Source organism: Carlito syrichta, unplaced genomic scaffold (assembly GCF_000164805.1).
Source record: "Carlito syrichta isolate Samal-C Ts95f unplaced genomic scaffold, Tarsius_syrichta-2.0.1 Scaffold75497, whole genome shotgun sequence".
NCBI lineage: Eukaryota > Metazoa > Chordata > Mammalia > Primates > Tarsiidae > Carlito > Carlito syrichta.
This window is the reverse complement of record NW_007019593.1, coordinates 81,671-99,631: the sequence shown is the minus strand read 5'-3', so window position 1 is coordinate 99,631 and position 17,961 is coordinate 81,671. Positions and strand designations below refer to the sequence as shown.

The following is a 17,961-nucleotide window of genomic DNA, read 5'->3' as shown; positions in this document are numbered from 1 at the left end:
ACCCGCGGGCTCAGGCAATCCACTCATCTCAGCCTCCCAAAGGCGCGGGATTACAGACTGAGCCACCAAGCCCGGCTACTGTAATTTATTTAATGATTTCCTACTGTTTAACATTTAGGTTATATGACATTTTGTATATTAAAGCAATGCTATAGTGTGAACATCCTTGAACATGTATCACTGCATACTTAGACTAATATTTCTTAGGATGAGCTCATAGAAATGGATTGTTGGGTTGTTCAATTTTAAATGCCACCTTGTTGAAGTCATTTTATTTAATAAAGATTATTGAGCACCAAGAAAGAGCCTTTCGCTGTGCTGGAGTCCTAGGAATACAGAGTTGAGTTTTTTAAACAGCCTCCCCACCCCTAACTTCAAAGAGTACCCGGATAATGGGGTAAGGGGAATGACAAATAGACAAAAATACTTCTAATTCAGCATGCTTAGTGCACTGAGAGATGCAAGGTCCCAAGGAAGGTGGGATGAAAGAGCTCTTAATTCTGACAGGGATCAGGCGGGGCTACAGAGGAGGGGATATGCCAAAAGGATGCCTCCCCACTCCTCCCAGGAGCCCATCTATACGACTGGGTATTCAAGAAGAAATTTGTTCTTAAGAATTATGATGCTCCTACATTTTCTCCTACACAAAGAAGGAAATCTCGGCTGTACGCCCTTTCCTTTCCTCCTCTTGGCACTTTCTGATTGATGATTGGAAATGATGGCAATACATAAACTATTTTTCTTTTTATTTTATGACCTGGTAATAGCAGTAACATATTTCCAGTAAATGTTTTCTATCGCAATAAAAAAGTTATAACAAGACTAGAAATGGGTATAGTTAAACCCTAAAGAAATCACACTTTCAGAACTGTGGATTGAGGCAGTAACTCTGTAAATCACTTAACTTAGAAAAGGACATCCCTCCCCCCAACCCTGGAAAAATCCAAGCTAGCTGCTAGTGTTCACGTGACAGTGCTGTGCAAGCTGGTGGACTCTCAGTTTCTACCCCCTCAAGATCAACTACTCACTCTCTCTTCCCTGCTACATAGTCTCCCTCCATCTTTACCTCTTTCTGAACTGATAAATCATCTCAACCTTACAATTCTTTTTTTTAACCCAAAGATCAAAGCCTATAATGTTCTTTATAGGATAGAGCAATAGTAGAGTGGTTAAGAGCACAGGCTTTGGAATCAGACACGCCTAAATTCTTGTCCTAGCCTTACCAAGGGCACATGACTTAAACACTCCATGGTTTATTTTTCTCCTCTGTAAAGTGGGATTGCAATGGGGCCTACCTCATAGAGTTTTATGAGGTTCCAGAAAGCGAATATGAGGAAAGGACTTTGTTAAGGGCCAGGAAGGACCTCAGTGTTAGTCGCTGTTGTTGCTATAGTCTGGAAAACAAAGCAGTATTTGACTTGTTTTCCGAGAGGGCAAGTGGATGGTTTTGTCAAATTTATGTAGTAACATAATAACTGACATTTATTGAATGCTTAGCATGTGCTAGACATTGTATACACATAATCTGTGGAATTAATCCCATGAAGGTTTAGATCCACTAACTCACCCGATGTCGCATAGCTTGTAAAAGAGCCAAGGTTTTAATCCAAGTCTTTCTGACTCTGAAATCCACACTCTGACCACATGTCCGCCTTCACAAACAGCAGTAGCAATTGTAAAACTTTGAGTAATTCCGTCTCACACCAGACATGTCCTCCTTTGACTGATAAAGATTTGGAGCAGGTAATATTTAGAGCCTCCAAGACCAGGCAAAAAGGAAGCATTTTATTTCCCTAATCATAGGCAGAATAGCTTCTTCCTCAGCTCATCCTTATTTAGGCTCTGTTGGTCTTAAGAGAATAAATGGCTGCTGCTTCTGTATGTCTGATGTCCTTAACGTGCTCTAAAAATTAGGCCTTTCCCAAAGCCTTTGTCTTTAATTTCTGGTTCTAGCTGACACCTTCATTAATGGTCTAGTGCAAGCTTTCTGTCGACTTGAAGACTGCTGTGTGAAAGTGGTTTTGCTGTCCTATCAATAATGGTCATAATTTCCCCAATACTCTCATCAGCAGTGAATTGAGTCTTGCAGCAAAGAAATGGAAACCCCAGTGCAGTGGTTTGAAAGTGATTTGTCTTGTAGACGGCGTCTTCTTTCAGTAAAATCAGGTCAGTGCAGTACTGCTGGGTCAGATGTAAGTCTGAGACAAATTAGTTGGAGGAAATTGATCATTTGGACCATAGGTTATTTTTAGTTGCTCTTTAATATCTTTTTTCCTTATTTATATTTGTTTTAATAAACTTTAATCATCATCAGGCAAATGAAATGTCTTCGCAGTTTCAGTCAAGCCTCAGTTAGAGGAAGGAACACTATCTACCCAGCTCAAAAAGTGGCCTTCTCTTCACAGTTCTGAGGTTTGCTTCCATTATAGCAGGGTTGTTTAAACTCTTAAACCCACTCCTCCTCATCCTCCAGCTGGCCCCCTTGCTGAGATCTGTTTATTGCACAGACTGGCCCCTTGACCAGTGTGTTCTTCGTTGCTATTGAAAGTTAATGGGGGCAAAATTGCATTCCCAAACATTTGAACCTGAAGTGGCCAGGGCCTAACTTAGTTGATCTCTGGTGATCGGTTCAATTTAGTTACGATTTTTTGCCATTAGGCTGGGGCTGAATGATGGTGATTTGGTTGAGGCCAAATGTCTGAAGAAAATTGGCTCTCTGATAAGAGTGCTGTTATCAGAGGGGGCTACCTTCTCATTTACATTTAGATGAGTATTGATTATTTATTTACTCAGAGAAGTGAGATTCGTTTCCAATCTTATCTTTCTCGTCTCTGCTTGTCAGCAGAAAGAGAGATAGAGCTCCTGACATCAAGCCAAGATAACAGCACTTTGTAGCAAAGATAAAAGTTGGAATGGGCCTTTTTCTAGTCTTGACTGAAAGGATAAGTTTTAAAAATTAGAACTGATGGGTCATGCTTTCAAAACCTTTCCTGAAGGTTTTGCAGTTTAACTAGGCAAGAGAATTGGTTTATTGGAACAGCCCTGGTCTTTCTTCTTTTGTAATAGGAATTGTATTTAATTTGATTATATTCGGCTGTTTCAGCTGAGAGCAAATTGTGTATTGGCTCAGAAGAGGCTAAAGTGTGACCTTATTGTCATGTCAGCGTGTTCCTTTTTTATTATTTAAATTCCAAATTATCCATTCTGAGCCTCAGAGGGGGCATAAGCTATAGACAGCCGTTATCACTCGAATATAGTTCAGTGCTTATATTAAGATCAAGCAGAAAATGATTCTAGTTGCCCCTAGAGGAAGAGTTATAAGCGATGGAGCTGACACTAAATGCAGACATTTTAGAATAACTGATGTTGGGCCTGAGCTCTGATATAGACAGCATCAGCTTGTCAGTGATGGCTTTGGCTCAATGAGGAATGCAATATCAGCCAGCCCTGGCCATAGAGCAGACAGGGCTTGGCACAGTCCACCTTGAAGGGGTCTCCCTGCCACCAGTCTCTAGTCCATTGTCAGCAGTGCCACCAGAATAACCTTCCCAAAATATGAAGTTGATCTTGTCATTTCCCTGCTCTGTTGGCTCATAAGAGAAACTAAATCTTGGCCAACAATCTGGGCCAAGCTTCCCAACCTCAGTTCTCCTCGAACCCCCATACAGCTTAGGCCTCTTTTGTGCTGAATTTCCTATGGGCCACAGGCCCCTTTGGTACCTCCTTGCCTTTGCATGTGCTGCTCCCTTTGTAGAAACACACCACTTCCCTCTCTTTACCTGGCTCCGAGTCCTACTTCTAGACATCCTGGTTCAGTTGTTCTCACCTCAGAAAAAGGAGAATGAAGTTAACTGTCCCCTCTTCTGTGCTCCTACAGTGCTATCTTCCTTCCTTGGTAAGAGCACTGTAATTTATCTGCTCAAGTGTGTCTTGCTGCCTCCCCTGCCTCCTTGAGGTCAAAGATTAGTGATGATTCATCTCTGTGCCTAGCACATTGTTGATGCTCAAAAGGTATTTGTTTTTTGGATGTATTATGGTATTGTAGCATCACATGTCCTTTGTGCTGTCATGGTTTGTTCTGTGGGCTCTGACATTTATCATTTTTGGACTATATTTGTAGAACCTGAGAGACCAAGGAAATGAAGGAACCCTGGCTCCCACACAGGTCTCTAATCTTAAATGCTGACTGTAGCTTAAAAGCAAGCTTGTTTAAGTAGATGTACTCCCCTTCCTTGAACATACATGAGGGAGAGTATGGACATGGGCTTTGATGCCAGGATTCCCTGCCTTGGTGTACCTTCTCTTGGTGGGTCTGTTAGGCTGTTGTGACTCATGCTAGGACCTAAACCTTATTCCAGTGGTTTCTGTTTTCACCTCAGTTAGCAATAATAGCAACTGTCATTAACTGACTGAGCACTCTGCTGAGGGCAGTCCTGAATTGTCTCATTTAATCCTCACAGCAACCTTCTAAGGGAAGTTCTGTTACCCCATTTTACAGATAAGAAAATGCATAGAGGAGATTAAATGACTTCCCCAGAATTCTCAACTGGCAATGTTACTCCCTTTCAGGGTATAGACACCAAGGGTGTTACCTCAAACCCCACCTTCCCTCTTACTTGCTTACACTCAGCTTTTTCTGGCAAGCTCTTTCAGATTAAAGCAACTCTTTAAGCTGACAAATGGAAAGTAGTTGACATGGAGACATAACCACGAGCCTTTGACTTGATCATTTTTCCTCACACTGGGGGGGTTCTCAAACTTGTTCCACTGCTCAGCAATAATAGTGGGAGGTTACTTAATTTATATGCCGCCTCGATCCAGAAAGCATGTGTCATACATATATTATTATAATAGAATTTTAAAAATACATAAACCAATCAAGAAACTAAGTGAAAGGAAAAGGAAAATAAAGGTTAAATGACGAGATGAGTCTCAAGAAGAAGCTGACCCATGTCCAGGTCATCATGGTTGGGCACAAATCTTTTTTTTTGAGTTGGAGTCTCCCTCTGTCGCCCAGACTAGAGTGCAGTGGCCGCTCCCGGCCACCACAGCCTCAACCTGCTGGGCTCCGGCGGTCCTTCTGCCTCAGTCTTCCAAGTAGCTGAAACTACAGGCACGCGCTACCACGCCCAGCTAATTTTTTGATTTATTGTAGAGATGAGGTCTCGCCAAGTTGCCCAGGCGGGTCTCAAACCCACGGGCTCAGGCAATCCACTCACCTCAGCTTCCCAAAGCGCGGGATTACAGGCTAAGCCACCGAGCCCGGCTGGGCACAAATCTTACCACAAAGTGGTAAGCTTCCTGATGGCCAGAAGAGAAAGGGACATAGTATCAGTTAGCCACAAGATTTATGTTAAACTTTCTAAAGATACAAAAGCAAGCCAGTTGCTCTAGGGAAGTACAGTTTTTCCAATACTACAGTCTGAAGGAAGTTTCTCCCATGAGTCTTTAGAAGGAAGAGGTAGGGTGATAAAGGCCACAGTATGGTTTCTCTCTCTTATGACTTTGGCAGGCATTTGCTTTCCATTAGGTTTTAACTCTCAGCTAGCTCTCAGCTGTTAAGGAATTGCTAAAACCTTTTATGTTTCATTCAAGGGTTCAGAGGATCAAGGAAGCTGTACTGAGCATGTATCCACTACCCAGAAGATTCTGCAGATTTTCTTTGAAACTTGTGTACTTAGATGTTTGCCTCAGGTTTACAAAATCCCATAAAAATCCTGCCTGGGTGTTATAACTTGGAATCCTCCCAAAGTGCCCAGAGCAGTATTTTGTTCCTAGACCATTCTTACTGCAATAAATACATCATTGAAATGCCCAAGCAGACTTTCTTGTCACTGCAGAGTAGCTGCTTCCCAGAATCTTCCTTTTGTGTTCCCCTCTGCTGTGAAGTAGAGGGTATGTGGCTTTGTACACAGCTGTGACATTTTAAAACCTCTCTCCAAAGGATGGATGTTGCCTTGAGAACTATGTCCTGTTCAGTGTGAAACAGCTTTTATATTTTATATAATCATTTCTTTGGCAAAAAGTATATTCACAGAAATTGACCTCATAGCTTTCTTTTTGAAATGACTTTTGGCTGCTATTTTTTTTTTTCCCTTCATGTCAGCTACCTAAAAATTAAACAAGCATTTGTTGGAGACTATAGTTTGAGATATAGTAGGTCTGGATTATCATAATCTTGATTATTATCAACAGACATATATTTAGAACTTGGTATGAGTTAGGTACTGTGGTTTCTGATGTCATATAGAATGTGCAGACCCAGGCAACCCTGGGTATGAATCCCACTACCACTGTTTCCTGAAGGATATTGAGCAAGTTATTTAGCCTCTGTAAGTCACAGTTTCTTCCTCTTGACATCCTAGGGTAACTGAAGAGTAAATAAGCCTAGCACAGTACCTGGCACATAGTAGGCCCTGTGATGGTGGTAGTTAGATTGTCAGCAGTGTTATGATCTCTCAGTATTGTTATATTGTTACAGCTTACACTTAAATAACACTATTGATGTGTCAGACACTGTTCTGCCTTACAACTATTAGCTCATTGAATCCTCAGTCAGTCCTATGAAGTAGGTTCTATTATTATTCCCTGTTTTATAGACAAAGAAACTGAGAGAGGTTCAGTTGGCCCAAAGTCATACACCTAAATTGCTTGACCAGGATTTAGACTGAGTCAATTGGGCCCCAAGTTTATGCCCTTAATCACCAGGCTGTATTGCCTCTCGCATATATACTTTGCTGCTCACTATGTAGTTTGGCCTAAAAGTATTAGTCTGATCTTTTTTGGAGGGTGGGGGGCATTGTGACATACCTAGTCTTTCTTTGTGAGAAAGTATTTGGACAAGAATTAAGGAGAGAAACACAGATTTATAAGAGACAGTTTTCCATTTGGGTTCGATCTCAAGTTTCATCTACAGCTTAACTACCTTATACCTTCCCCAAAGTCAAGACCCATCAGTCCTTTTCTGAGTTCAGAATTGGGTTTCCAAATTGCTCTTTAGCTTTATGGAAGAGTGGAGAGTAGCCAGAGCAGAAGATACTCGAAATGTCAGTTACTGACAAAACTGGACATAAGTAGGAATATTCTTAAGGAAAGGCGAGAGGGTCTTCCTGGATAGATAGAAAGATAAAGTGATCATGTCTTCATAAGAGTACTCTGTGCTACATGAACCCCGGAATACAACCATAAGTATGGGATATTTGATATGTATGGATTTCATTAAAATAAATTATTTCAGGTCACTTTCATTTTGAATTTATAGAAACTGTAAGTTAAATGATTCAGAACCCAGAAGAATCCATACATCTACAAAAAATCTATTTTTATGGTATAAACTATGTCTTCTTTATAATTGGCCAGGAATTTATAGTTTGCAGGAGGAAGAAAGGTTCAAAGAACACAGCGTTAGAACCAGAAGACCCTGGGATTTAATTTCCCTCTTCCTACTTCCTACCTTTATGCAAGTAAGTTCATCAGGGTCCTGATCTGTAAAATAGGAATAATAACATCTGCCTCTCATGGTTGCTATGAGGATTCATTGAGGTAACATATACGACATGCTTGGTGGCACTTTACATGTAGTAAATGAAAGTCATCATTATACTAGGCTTCAAGGAGAAAATCCCAAAGCTACTTCCAGGAAACCTATTTTAATAGAAATACCAAAAAAACAGGAAAGTAAATGTCAAATGATGATGTTTATAGCTTGAGAGTGGAGCAGGAATTTGTGTTTAGGAGTAAAAGACCCTTCCTAGTACTCCCTGGCTCCCCTGGTTTTCCTGATCCACATTTCCCAGGCAGTTGCAGAGACTGGAAAGAAAAAAATGTGCAAAGGAGACAAAGCTTGAAATTCCTCCTGATGCAGCGAGGCCTTACCTCCCAGTGGTCAGGGAAGGGAGGCTCATAGACTCATAGACCAGTCCAGCTGTCACGTAGGCTGGCAGCTTGGAAAGCTCAGCACCTGCATAATACTCTCAGAGTACACATACAAGGGGCAGCCTTCCTTAAGATGAAAGGATTGCCAGGCACAGTGGCTCATGTCTGTAACCCCAGCACTTTGGGAGGCAGAGGCAGAGGATTGCCTGAGTCCATGGGTTCAAGACTAGCCTGGGCAACATGGCGAGACCTCGTCTCTACAATAAATTTTTAAAAATTAGTCAGGTGTGATGGTGTGCACCTGTGGTTCCAGCTACTTGGAAGACTGAGGCAGAAGGATGACCAGAGCCCAGCAGGTCAAGACTGCAGTGGCTATGAGCATGCCACTGTACACCAGCCCAGTCGACAGAGTGAGACTCCGATTCAAAAACAAAAAACAAAAAATAGGTGAAAGGATCTGTCTGCATAAGTGCAACATATCTGGTTTTGATTAAATTATTGCATGTGAATGATCCATTGGAGATGCTACAATGTGTGATAATTATAGTATCCTCAGAAAAATGACACAGTGAGAAATTGGAGAACTTTCAAGTATATATGATATGTTTTAAATTACAAAAGTAGCCTTTATTATAGAATATTTGAAAAATACAGAAAAACACAAAGGAAAAATAAAAACACTTATAACCCCACTATCCAGTATAACTACTGTTTGCATTTTAGAAATAGCCTTCTACACTTTTTTTCCCATATGCCTCTTAATGTATATATAAATATATATATGAAAGACATATATATATATGATATATATATATCTTAGATTTACCTCTTTTTATTGATACATATTTGTGAGGTACATGTGCTATTTTGTTACATGCGTAGAATGTATAATGATCAAGTCTGGGCGTTTGGAGGATCTATCATCTCAGGTATTTACCATTTCTATGCGTTGGGAACATTTCAAGTTAACTTGCTGTTAACTGTAGTCATCCTACTCTGCTATTAAATTTTTTACAATTACAATTATCCTGTATAGATTGTTCTATAATTTACTGTTTTACTCTTTTCATAGAATAACATATTATAACCATGTTTTATAGTATTGAGTATTTCTGTAGCATCACTTTTAATATCTTTGTAGTATTTCACAATGTTTTATTTAATCAGCCCTTCTGTTGTTAGACCTAGATTATTCCCAAATTTTGGCTATCATAAGAAAAAAGAATTATCATGGCTAGACTTTGTACCCAGACTTACAGCAAATTTATAAACATGGATGTCAGTGCCTTATATACACCGTGTTGCTGGGAGGCAATGGGATGGGAGCAGTGAGAGATTGTTTAATAAGTAGGTCATTGTCTCAGAAAGCGCCTCTCTAGGTTCAGGGGTAACTCTCTTCCCTCTAATAGACTAAAGGAGCCCATGGCTAAGTTTTCTTAAAGTTCAACTGAGCCTGATTTTTCTGAGATTCCTCCCACCAGTGAATGTGCCAGCGTCTATTGATCAGCAACAAATGTGCCCATTAATTGACAAATGTTGACACTGACTATAGGAGTTACTGCATTTCCATACTTTCATGTATCTAATACTTTTGAAATTAGACTTTTACTCCTTTTACTCTGTATAATGTTGAAATACAATACCTTCTTGATGTAAATGCAGTGTATTAGAGTTTAAAAGAATTGTGTAGACTTCTAACCATGTATTTGCTTAAATCGTTATGTGTTTTAAGCATTTGTTTGCTTAGTAGTGGTTTAAAAAGCTTTGAATCATGTAAAAAGTACTGAATATATGTAAGAACTCAGAATTACCAGAGTGCTAATGAAATATCTTTTAGAGACTCCAGGCCCAGTGGCTCATGCCTGTTAATCCCAGCACTTTGTGAGGCTGAGGAAGGAGAGGTACTTCAGCCCGGGAGTTCAAGACCAGCCTAGGCAACATAGTGTGACCTTGTCTAAGAAGGAAGGAGGAAAAGGAGAGAGGGAGGGAAGGGAGGAAGGAAGCCAGCCGCGTGAGCCCAGGCAACATAGTGCGACCTTGTATAATTAATTAATTAATTAGCCAGGCATGAGCCTAGGCAACATTTGTTTGTTTATTTGACCTTGTCCAAATAAACAAACATAAAATAACTAGGTGTGGTGACCCACATCTGTAGTCTGAGCTATTTGGGAAACTGAGTTGGAAAGATTGCCTGAGCCCAGGAGGTTGAGGCTGCTGTGAGCCGTGATCGTGCCACTTCATTCTAACCTGGGAGACAGAGTGAGACTCCCACTCGAAAAGAGAAAGAAACGTCTATTAGTGAAAAGATCAAATATACTGTGAAACTGAAATGAATCTCAACAGCGCTGCGGATGAGCAAAGAACATTGGGGAGAGAAAGACTGGATATAAGTGAAGTGCCTCAGACTGTGAAGAAAAAATCCTGGATGTGAATAATCAACAAGTTGACAACAGCTGAAGAACATATCTAAAAATACGTGTTCCGCCTGGGAGCCTGCACAGCTCTGATGCGTTCCTCAGATCTCTCACACCTCTCCGTCTGTCTGACCAAACACACCTTTCAGAGTCAAAATAATAAGACAGTTTCTTATGCCTCTAATCTTTTCAATAACCATTAACAAAATCACAGGAGCAGTCTTTTGAATCTGATCACTGGACCCGTTAGGTGTTATCTGAGAAGAGCAAGATTGTCATTGGGGCTGACAAAGAAATACATGAATAAATGTATAAAATGTCCCAGTGTTTTGTTAAAGTCTGCCAGGACCCTTCTTCTGATGCAGGGTAGCTAGTATTCCTGGTTTCCAGTATTATTTAACCTGCGTTTCTTGTGTTTTCATAAATGTTTCAACAAAAATATGAAGTAGGAGCCACTGTTTTCCCATTGCCAAAACCCAGAAACCTGAAGTTGTTTTTTTTAACCTTGCCTGGTTTTTAAAAATTTTTTGAATTTTTGGACTGCCATCATATTAGAGTTCTAAGCATACCTATTCCTGATTGTAATTTATTATTTATTATATGTTGATTAATAAGTACCTTTGTAGGAGTGCCTCCTGTGAGGCAGGCCCATTTCTAATAAATGCTTTTCCTGTGTCACCTCTGTTCGTCACAGTAATCCTTCAAGGTATAAATATTCCTACATTACATATTAGGAAATGGAGGTTCAGAGCGGGTAGGTTACCTGTTCATGTCTGAGAAGCGTTGTAGCCATGTTTAACTCCAGGTCACTGTGACTCAGAGGCCATTTATCTCCCACCTGTTTGGGGGAGAACTGAGTGGAAACAGATCTGATAATGGAATAGACAAGTATGTGAAACAAACCTAAATCCTTCCATCAGGGATAGCTAAACTCTCAAGACGACCTCAGCATTTTCCTAAGGCTTTGTCAGCTGGCAGAAGCAGTGTGTGGTGTTTTGTAAGTGTTAAATTCATTGTTTCAGATTTCCTCCCCTCCTCCTGCCCTTTGATCTTCCAGGCCCTCAGTACCGCCTGGAGAAGCAGAGCGAGCCCAATGTTGCTGTTGACCTGGAGAGCACTTTGGAGAGCCAGAGCGCGTGGGAGTTCTGCCTGGTCCGCGAGAACAGTATGTTGGCCACCTCGCTCCGTGCCTGCTTTGCCCGTTACAAGCTTGCTTACAAGTCGTGTATTTGGGAATACTCTCTAGTCTGGCATCTCCAGGCAGATTTGAAGTGACTGTTTCCCAAAGCAGACTGCAGCTTTGTGCCAAAAGTGTGTCCCGAAGTGGAATGATTGATTTTGTGCTTTTTGGTAGAGAGTCTGCATCCTGTTTAACACTCTGTGATTAATACTTTTCTGTTAAAACTGTATCTTCCTACGTTAGGAGCATCCCTGGAAACAGCTTAGAAATATGAGGCCTTTTCTGAGATAAAGGCTGTTTGTTTTATATATAAAGCAACTGGCCCTGTCAGTGTCACTATTTTGATTTCAGGTTTTAGAAAATTCGAACTATTTGCATATTCTGGAAGGAGGCCATGGAGTGATTCCTTGTGTTGTGTTGAGAACGTCTTTAAAATTTGTTTACTTTGTTCATTCTCTCTTCAGAATATCCACTCTGTGAGTTTTTGCTATCTTCTTCTCTGTATGCCCACTGACTCAGGGGCAAGTGATGTGTGAAAACTGCCTTTAGAGCAGCAGACTGTCTGAGATTGTCCCTGCTTCAGGGCTTTTATACAGGCTGTTTATTCCACCTGGAACACTTTCCTCTTTTCTGGTTAACTCTTTCTCATTCTTCATCTCAGTTTAAATGTCATGTCTTCAGAGAGACCATCATGACCTTCCTGTCCCCCACCGCTTCAACCTGGTGATCCAGCCTTCATTTGGGACCACTGTTATATTCTGCCATAGACCATCCTATTTTTTCTACATAGCATATATTTCTATTTATAATTACATATTTTTCTCAATGACAGTTTGAGGTCTATCTCTCCCAACAGATTGTCAGGTCTGTGAGGATGTTCCTGGCCCATACTTGGTTCCCTTCATTAATTCAGCAATGTGATGTAGATCATGTGCTGTTGGAGCTCAGTAAAAATAGATTGAATTGAGTGAATGAATGCTAGATCTTTAGTTATGCCACTGACTATAAACCAGGTTGCTGCTCTTTGGCCAAGGCCCCAGACAGCCTTTTCTGGAGGAATATGCATGAAAAAGTATGCACAGGAAGGTGAAATGTGCTCTTGGCATTTGGCACCAAAGTCTCAAAGGCAGAAGGTTGGTGTCCCCACAGTCTGCAACCAGTACCTTATTGTCACTTATGTAAATACACATAGAAATAAAAATCACTGACTCCCAAATGGCTTAAAAAATTCAAATAGTAAACATCTGCAAAAATATTCATCCCTATCAGCAATCTAAGATACAGACATTTTAAAGCAACAATATAATACTTTCCACCTATCAAAGAAGCCAGATATTTCAAAAAGAGCCCTCTTTGCTGGAGAGAATACAGGGAAATATGCATACTCAAACACTGGTGACTGTAGTATAAATAAACTTAGTCTAATATAGCTGGAATTATCAAGATACCTAAAAAATGTTTTCTCTATTATTACTGCTTTTAGAAATCTGTCTTAAGGCAAAAAGAGCGAAAAGACAAAGATTTACATATAATGATAGTTTTCATAATATGATTTCTAATATCTAACATTGGTTAAGTAAACGGATAACTTATGATGTATCCCTATATTGCAAAATTATGCAGGGTTTCACCTTCTAGTAAAGCCAGGCTAAGTAATTTGAATCAATTTCTTCCACTGAAAGTAAATTAAAAAGCTGATTAGGATGAGGATTTGCTCATTTCAGAGTCACCAAAGAACACAAAGTAAAAAAGAATCAATAACCTATATCTGGGAGAAGATTGAATCAAAAGAGATGATATCAACACCTAGAACCACTTTTGCCCTGACATTATTTGCCTGGTTGGCAGAGGCAGCTGAAAGGTTGAGCTGGACTGTTGACAGCTTTTAGAGGAAAGGGAACAAAAGAAATCCAGGGTTTGCCAGGAGTAGAAATCCCAAAAATAGAAGGCATGTTAGTAAGATAGTAGATTTAAACCCAAATAAATCAGTATATGAACTAAAGTTTTAGTTTGTTTTTTAAAGTTGATTAAGATAGATTTTCTTTCAACTATCTAAAACAAAGATACTGAAAGTATGAACCAAAAGGATAGAAAAAGATACTCTATGCAAATGGCAACTGAGATCAGTGTAGTCATATTAACATGAGGCAAAATATTTCTTTTGAAGAGACAGGGTCTAAAATGTATCTTTAGATACCAAAAACATTACTTCATAATGATGAAAATACTCGGAAGATTTAACAATTCTAAATCTATATGCCTCAAAATATATAATGCAAAACTGAAGAATTTCTCAGAAAAATATATAAATCTCTGATCATGGAGGGAGATTTTAACTCTCAGTAATTGAAAGAACAAATACCTTATTTATTTATTTATTTTGAATCAGGGTTTTACCCTGTTGCCCAGCCTGGAATTCAGTGGCACAATCACAACTTACTGCAGCCTCTACCTCCTGGGCTCAAGTGATCCTCCTACCTCAGCCTCCTGAAAAGCTAGGACTATAGTGTGCTACCACACCTGGCTAATTTTATTTTATTTTTTAGAGAAAAGGTCTTACTATGTTGCCTAGCCTGGTCTTGAACTCTTGGGCTCAAGCAATCCTCCCAGCTTAGCCTCCCAAAGTGCTGGGATTACAGGCATGAGCCACCATGCCCAGCCCATTTAAAAAATCTATAATTATATAGAAATTTGAAACACGCAGTTAAACTTAACCTCATGGATATGTACAGAAAATATTTTAGCCTACAACTGCAGAGTACACATCTCTTTCAATCACACTTGTACACTTACCAGTATTAACCACATACTAGGCAATAAAGTAAGTCTTAAATATCAAAGGATTGAAATCCCGTGTGATCTGTTCTCTGATCACACTGAAATTAGGCTAGAAATCAAGAAAAAGATAACTATAATCTGCATATGTTTGGAAATTGAGAAATAAATTTCTGAACCTATAGAAACTAAAAAATATTTTGACTGAAAGGTAATGAAAATTCTACATATTAAAACTTGGTGATATAGTTAAATTAATGAAATTAATGAAGTAGAAATTCAGAAACATTAAAAACAAGAGTTGGTTCTTTGAAACGTAATAAAATTGGTAAACCTCTAATGAAGTGGTTTAAAAACAAGGAACCAAATTACAGAGAAACACAAATAGTAACAGGAGTAAAAAGGAGGTATACTATAGATCCCATCATTAAATAGATAATACAAGATTATTTTGAAAAAATTCATACCAAAAATATTGAAATTATAGATGAAAAGAACAAATTCCTAAAAAAAGACAACAAAACTGACACAAGAAGAAATAGAAAACCTGAATGTTCTCATAGCTATTTTGAAAAGTTGAATTAGTGATTATAAACTTCCCACAAAGAAAATCCAGGCCTAGATGACTTCACCAAACACTTAAGGAAGAAGCAGCTCCAATCTTACAACAGTTGTTCCAGATAATAGAAAAAGAGGTTATAGTCTGCAATTTATTTTAAGAGACTATCATAATCTTGATACCAAACCCCAGTAAAGACCATACAAGGCAGGAAGTTTTCAGGCAAATTCTAAACAATATTAGTAAACTGAATCCAGCCTTATACTAAAAGAATACTATGGAATTACTAATTTGGATTTATTCTAGGTATGCAAATTTGGCTTAACATTAGAAAAATTTAGTCCACGTACTTTTCCACAATAACAGATTAAAAGGAGAAAAATTGCCAGGCTCGGTGGCTCAGCCTGTAATCCCGCGCCTTTGGGAGGCTGAGGTGAGTGGATTGCCTGAGCCCGCGGGTTCGAGACCCGCCTGGGCAGCGAGACCTCATCTCTACTAAATCAAAATGAGCCGGGCGTCGCGCCTGTAGTTCCAGCTACTCGGAAGGCTGAGGCGGAAGGATCGCCGGAGCCCAGCAGGTCGAGGCTGCGGTGGCCGGGAGCGGCCACTGCACTCCAGTCTGGGCGACCGAGTGAGACTCCAACTCAAAAAAATAAAATAAAATAAAGTCATAATCTGCTCCCTCCTTCAACCCCCTTTAAAAAAAAAAAAAGGAGAAAAATTGTCTCAGTAGATATGGAATGTTAATCATTAAAGTTGTGGTTATCTGGCCGGACACAGTGGCTCAAGCTTGTAATCCCAGCACTTTGGGAGGCCAAGGTAAGAGGAATGCCTGAGCCCACAGGTTCAAGAACAGCCTAGGCAGCTTGGTGAGACCTCATCTCTACAATAAATCAAAAAATTAGCCGGATATGGTAGTGTGCGCCTTAGTTGTGGCTACTTGGAAGGCTGAGGCAGAAGGATCACCTGAGCCCAGCAGATTGACACTGGTGTAGCCATGGGCGTGCCACCACACTCAGCCTGGGTGATGGAGTGAGACCCCAACACAAAAAAAAAAGTTGTGGTTATTGAGTGGTTCATAATGAAAGAAATAACTTTGATGTTGCATAGGTAAATATAATACAAACTGTATATAAACATAACAACAAAAACTATAGCAGGAAAATGTTAATAGTGATTGTCTCCAGTTGGCAAGATTCTGAGTAATTCATTTTCCTTCCTCTTTATAATTGTTCTTTCCAGTGTTTCTAAAGTGAGCGTATGTAACTTTCTAAAAAGAAAGCACAAACAAGAAATAAGGGCAAGCTGACATACATAAAGACTGTCTAGTGAGAAGAACATCTCATAATGTAACAATCTGATGGTATTTGAACTCTCAAACCATTTATAGTACCACACCATGGCGTGCCAAAGAAAAGTTACACCAATACGTCCTTTGTAACTTGCTTACCTGAATTTTTCCTGATGGGAACAAATAATCCCTCTCTCCTCCCTGTCATTTTCTTTCATTCTTTAAACACTCATATTTTTGTTGTTGTTTTGTTTATTTGCATCTGATTTTTTTTTTTAATTTTAATAGAGATGGAGTGTCTCACTATGTTGCCCAGGCTGATCTCAAATTTTGACTTCAAGCAGTTCTCCCCTTTCAGTCTCTCGAACCACTGGGATTACTCCCAGCCTAAAGACTCATCTTAGACCTACTTGAACAAATTCACACATAGAAACTTTAAAAGCGTTTGTCTTTTTTACAAGAAAGATAAAAGTGTTATTTATTAGCATCTTGGTAAATGTTTTGGATATGTAACACTTAGACATATAAAAAAACATTTCTCAGATAACTAAAGTGTCTGTAGTGAAAATTAAGTCTCTCTTCTCACTCCTGGAGTCAATTGTTCCTAGTTTCTTCCCCATCTTTCCAGGAATCGTCTATGCATATACAAGCATATTCTCTCTCTCTCTCTCTCTCTCTCTCTCTCTCTGTATGAAATGAATGGATAGGTATGTGTAACGTATCTGTGTGTATACACTCAAGCACATACATATACATACACATACATTTGTATTCCCCCAATTAAAAAATAGAAATGATTTCAAACTGTCATTAATGTTCTGCATTATTCTTGTCATTTTAACAATATATTGTAGAGATTATTCCATATTAATCCACATAGTATTCCGCATGTAAATTCACCTATTTCTCCTTAACTGTTGTGCAGTATTCCACAGTATATTGTGATTTCAAAGTCGTTGGATTTTTTTGTTTTTAATGGCCCAAATTTCTCACATTAGAAAAGAGAAACTATGAGGATTGGTGTATAAAGCTTTGAAATCTGTGCTCTAGTTCTCACTGTACTTCTAATCATGGACATAGACTTACTTTAGTTGTGTGACCTCTTGTGAGCCTCAGCATCCCTATCTTAAAGGATTTGCAAGATATGTGCTGTTCTTGTACTGTGTCAAAATTGCTGTGTTAATAAAAGAAGCCCCTACCAGCACTTACAAAGAGTGCAAGGTAGTCAGTGGTTTGAAATCAATAAAATATTATAACTAGTCTCTGTAAAATGGAAGTAAATTATGAAAACAATTTATTATTTTTATAGAAAAGGTGTTCTAAAAGTAGAAATTCCAACTAAGAACCAACCACTTATGGTTCTGCAGTAGCTACCTATTAAGAAATTAGATGGAGACAAAGGAAAATATTCAAAAAATAGAATTCTTTTCACTTCTGTTGGTGTGTTTGATCAGAACAAGCTCACTACCCTCAAAACCATTTTAGGCATGGACTAAGGATTGTGTATTATGCATTTAAGAGAATGGGCTGTCAAGCCAAACTGTCTCGGTTCACATTCTGGCCCTACCACTACCTGCTGTGTGACCTTGGGCAATTTACTTACCTCTTTTGGGTACTTATCTGCCCTCAGAAGGTTGATGAGAGGTTTCAATGAGTGTTAATAGTCAAATAGCTCTTAGAACAGTGCCTGGCACATAATAAGTACTCAATAAATGTGAATTGTAATTAATAAATAATGAAAGAGCAACATTCTGTGGTTCATAGAGCAGATGGGGCACAGGTGTGGAGGTCTGCAGTCACAGAGCTGGCAGAGCCCTCAAGGAGATGTGTGTTGAGAAGAGGGAGGCAACCGAGAATGGAGGGGAAG

The 17,961-nt window shown here is 39.3% G+C and overlaps 1 protein-coding gene across 6 annotated transcripts in view; it reads left to right on the top strand.

Annotated features, from left to right (window-relative positions):
- Window positions 1–17,961, top strand: part of MAPKAP1 (mitogen-activated protein kinase associated protein 1) — a 254,437-nt gene that overhangs the window by 177,919 nt on the left and 58,557 nt on the right. For 5 of the 6 annotated variants that reach the window (XM_021710137.1, XM_021710147.1, XM_021710141.1 and 2 more), the window contains one exon: window positions 11,347–11,454. The exons of the other annotated variant lie outside the window; for it this stretch is intronic. In XM_021710137.1, coding sequence (XP_021565812.1) covers window positions 11,347–11,454 — 108 coding nt within the window. The remainder of the gene's footprint in view (window positions 1–11,346; window positions 11,455–17,961) is intronic. 6 annotated transcript variants of the gene reach the window in all.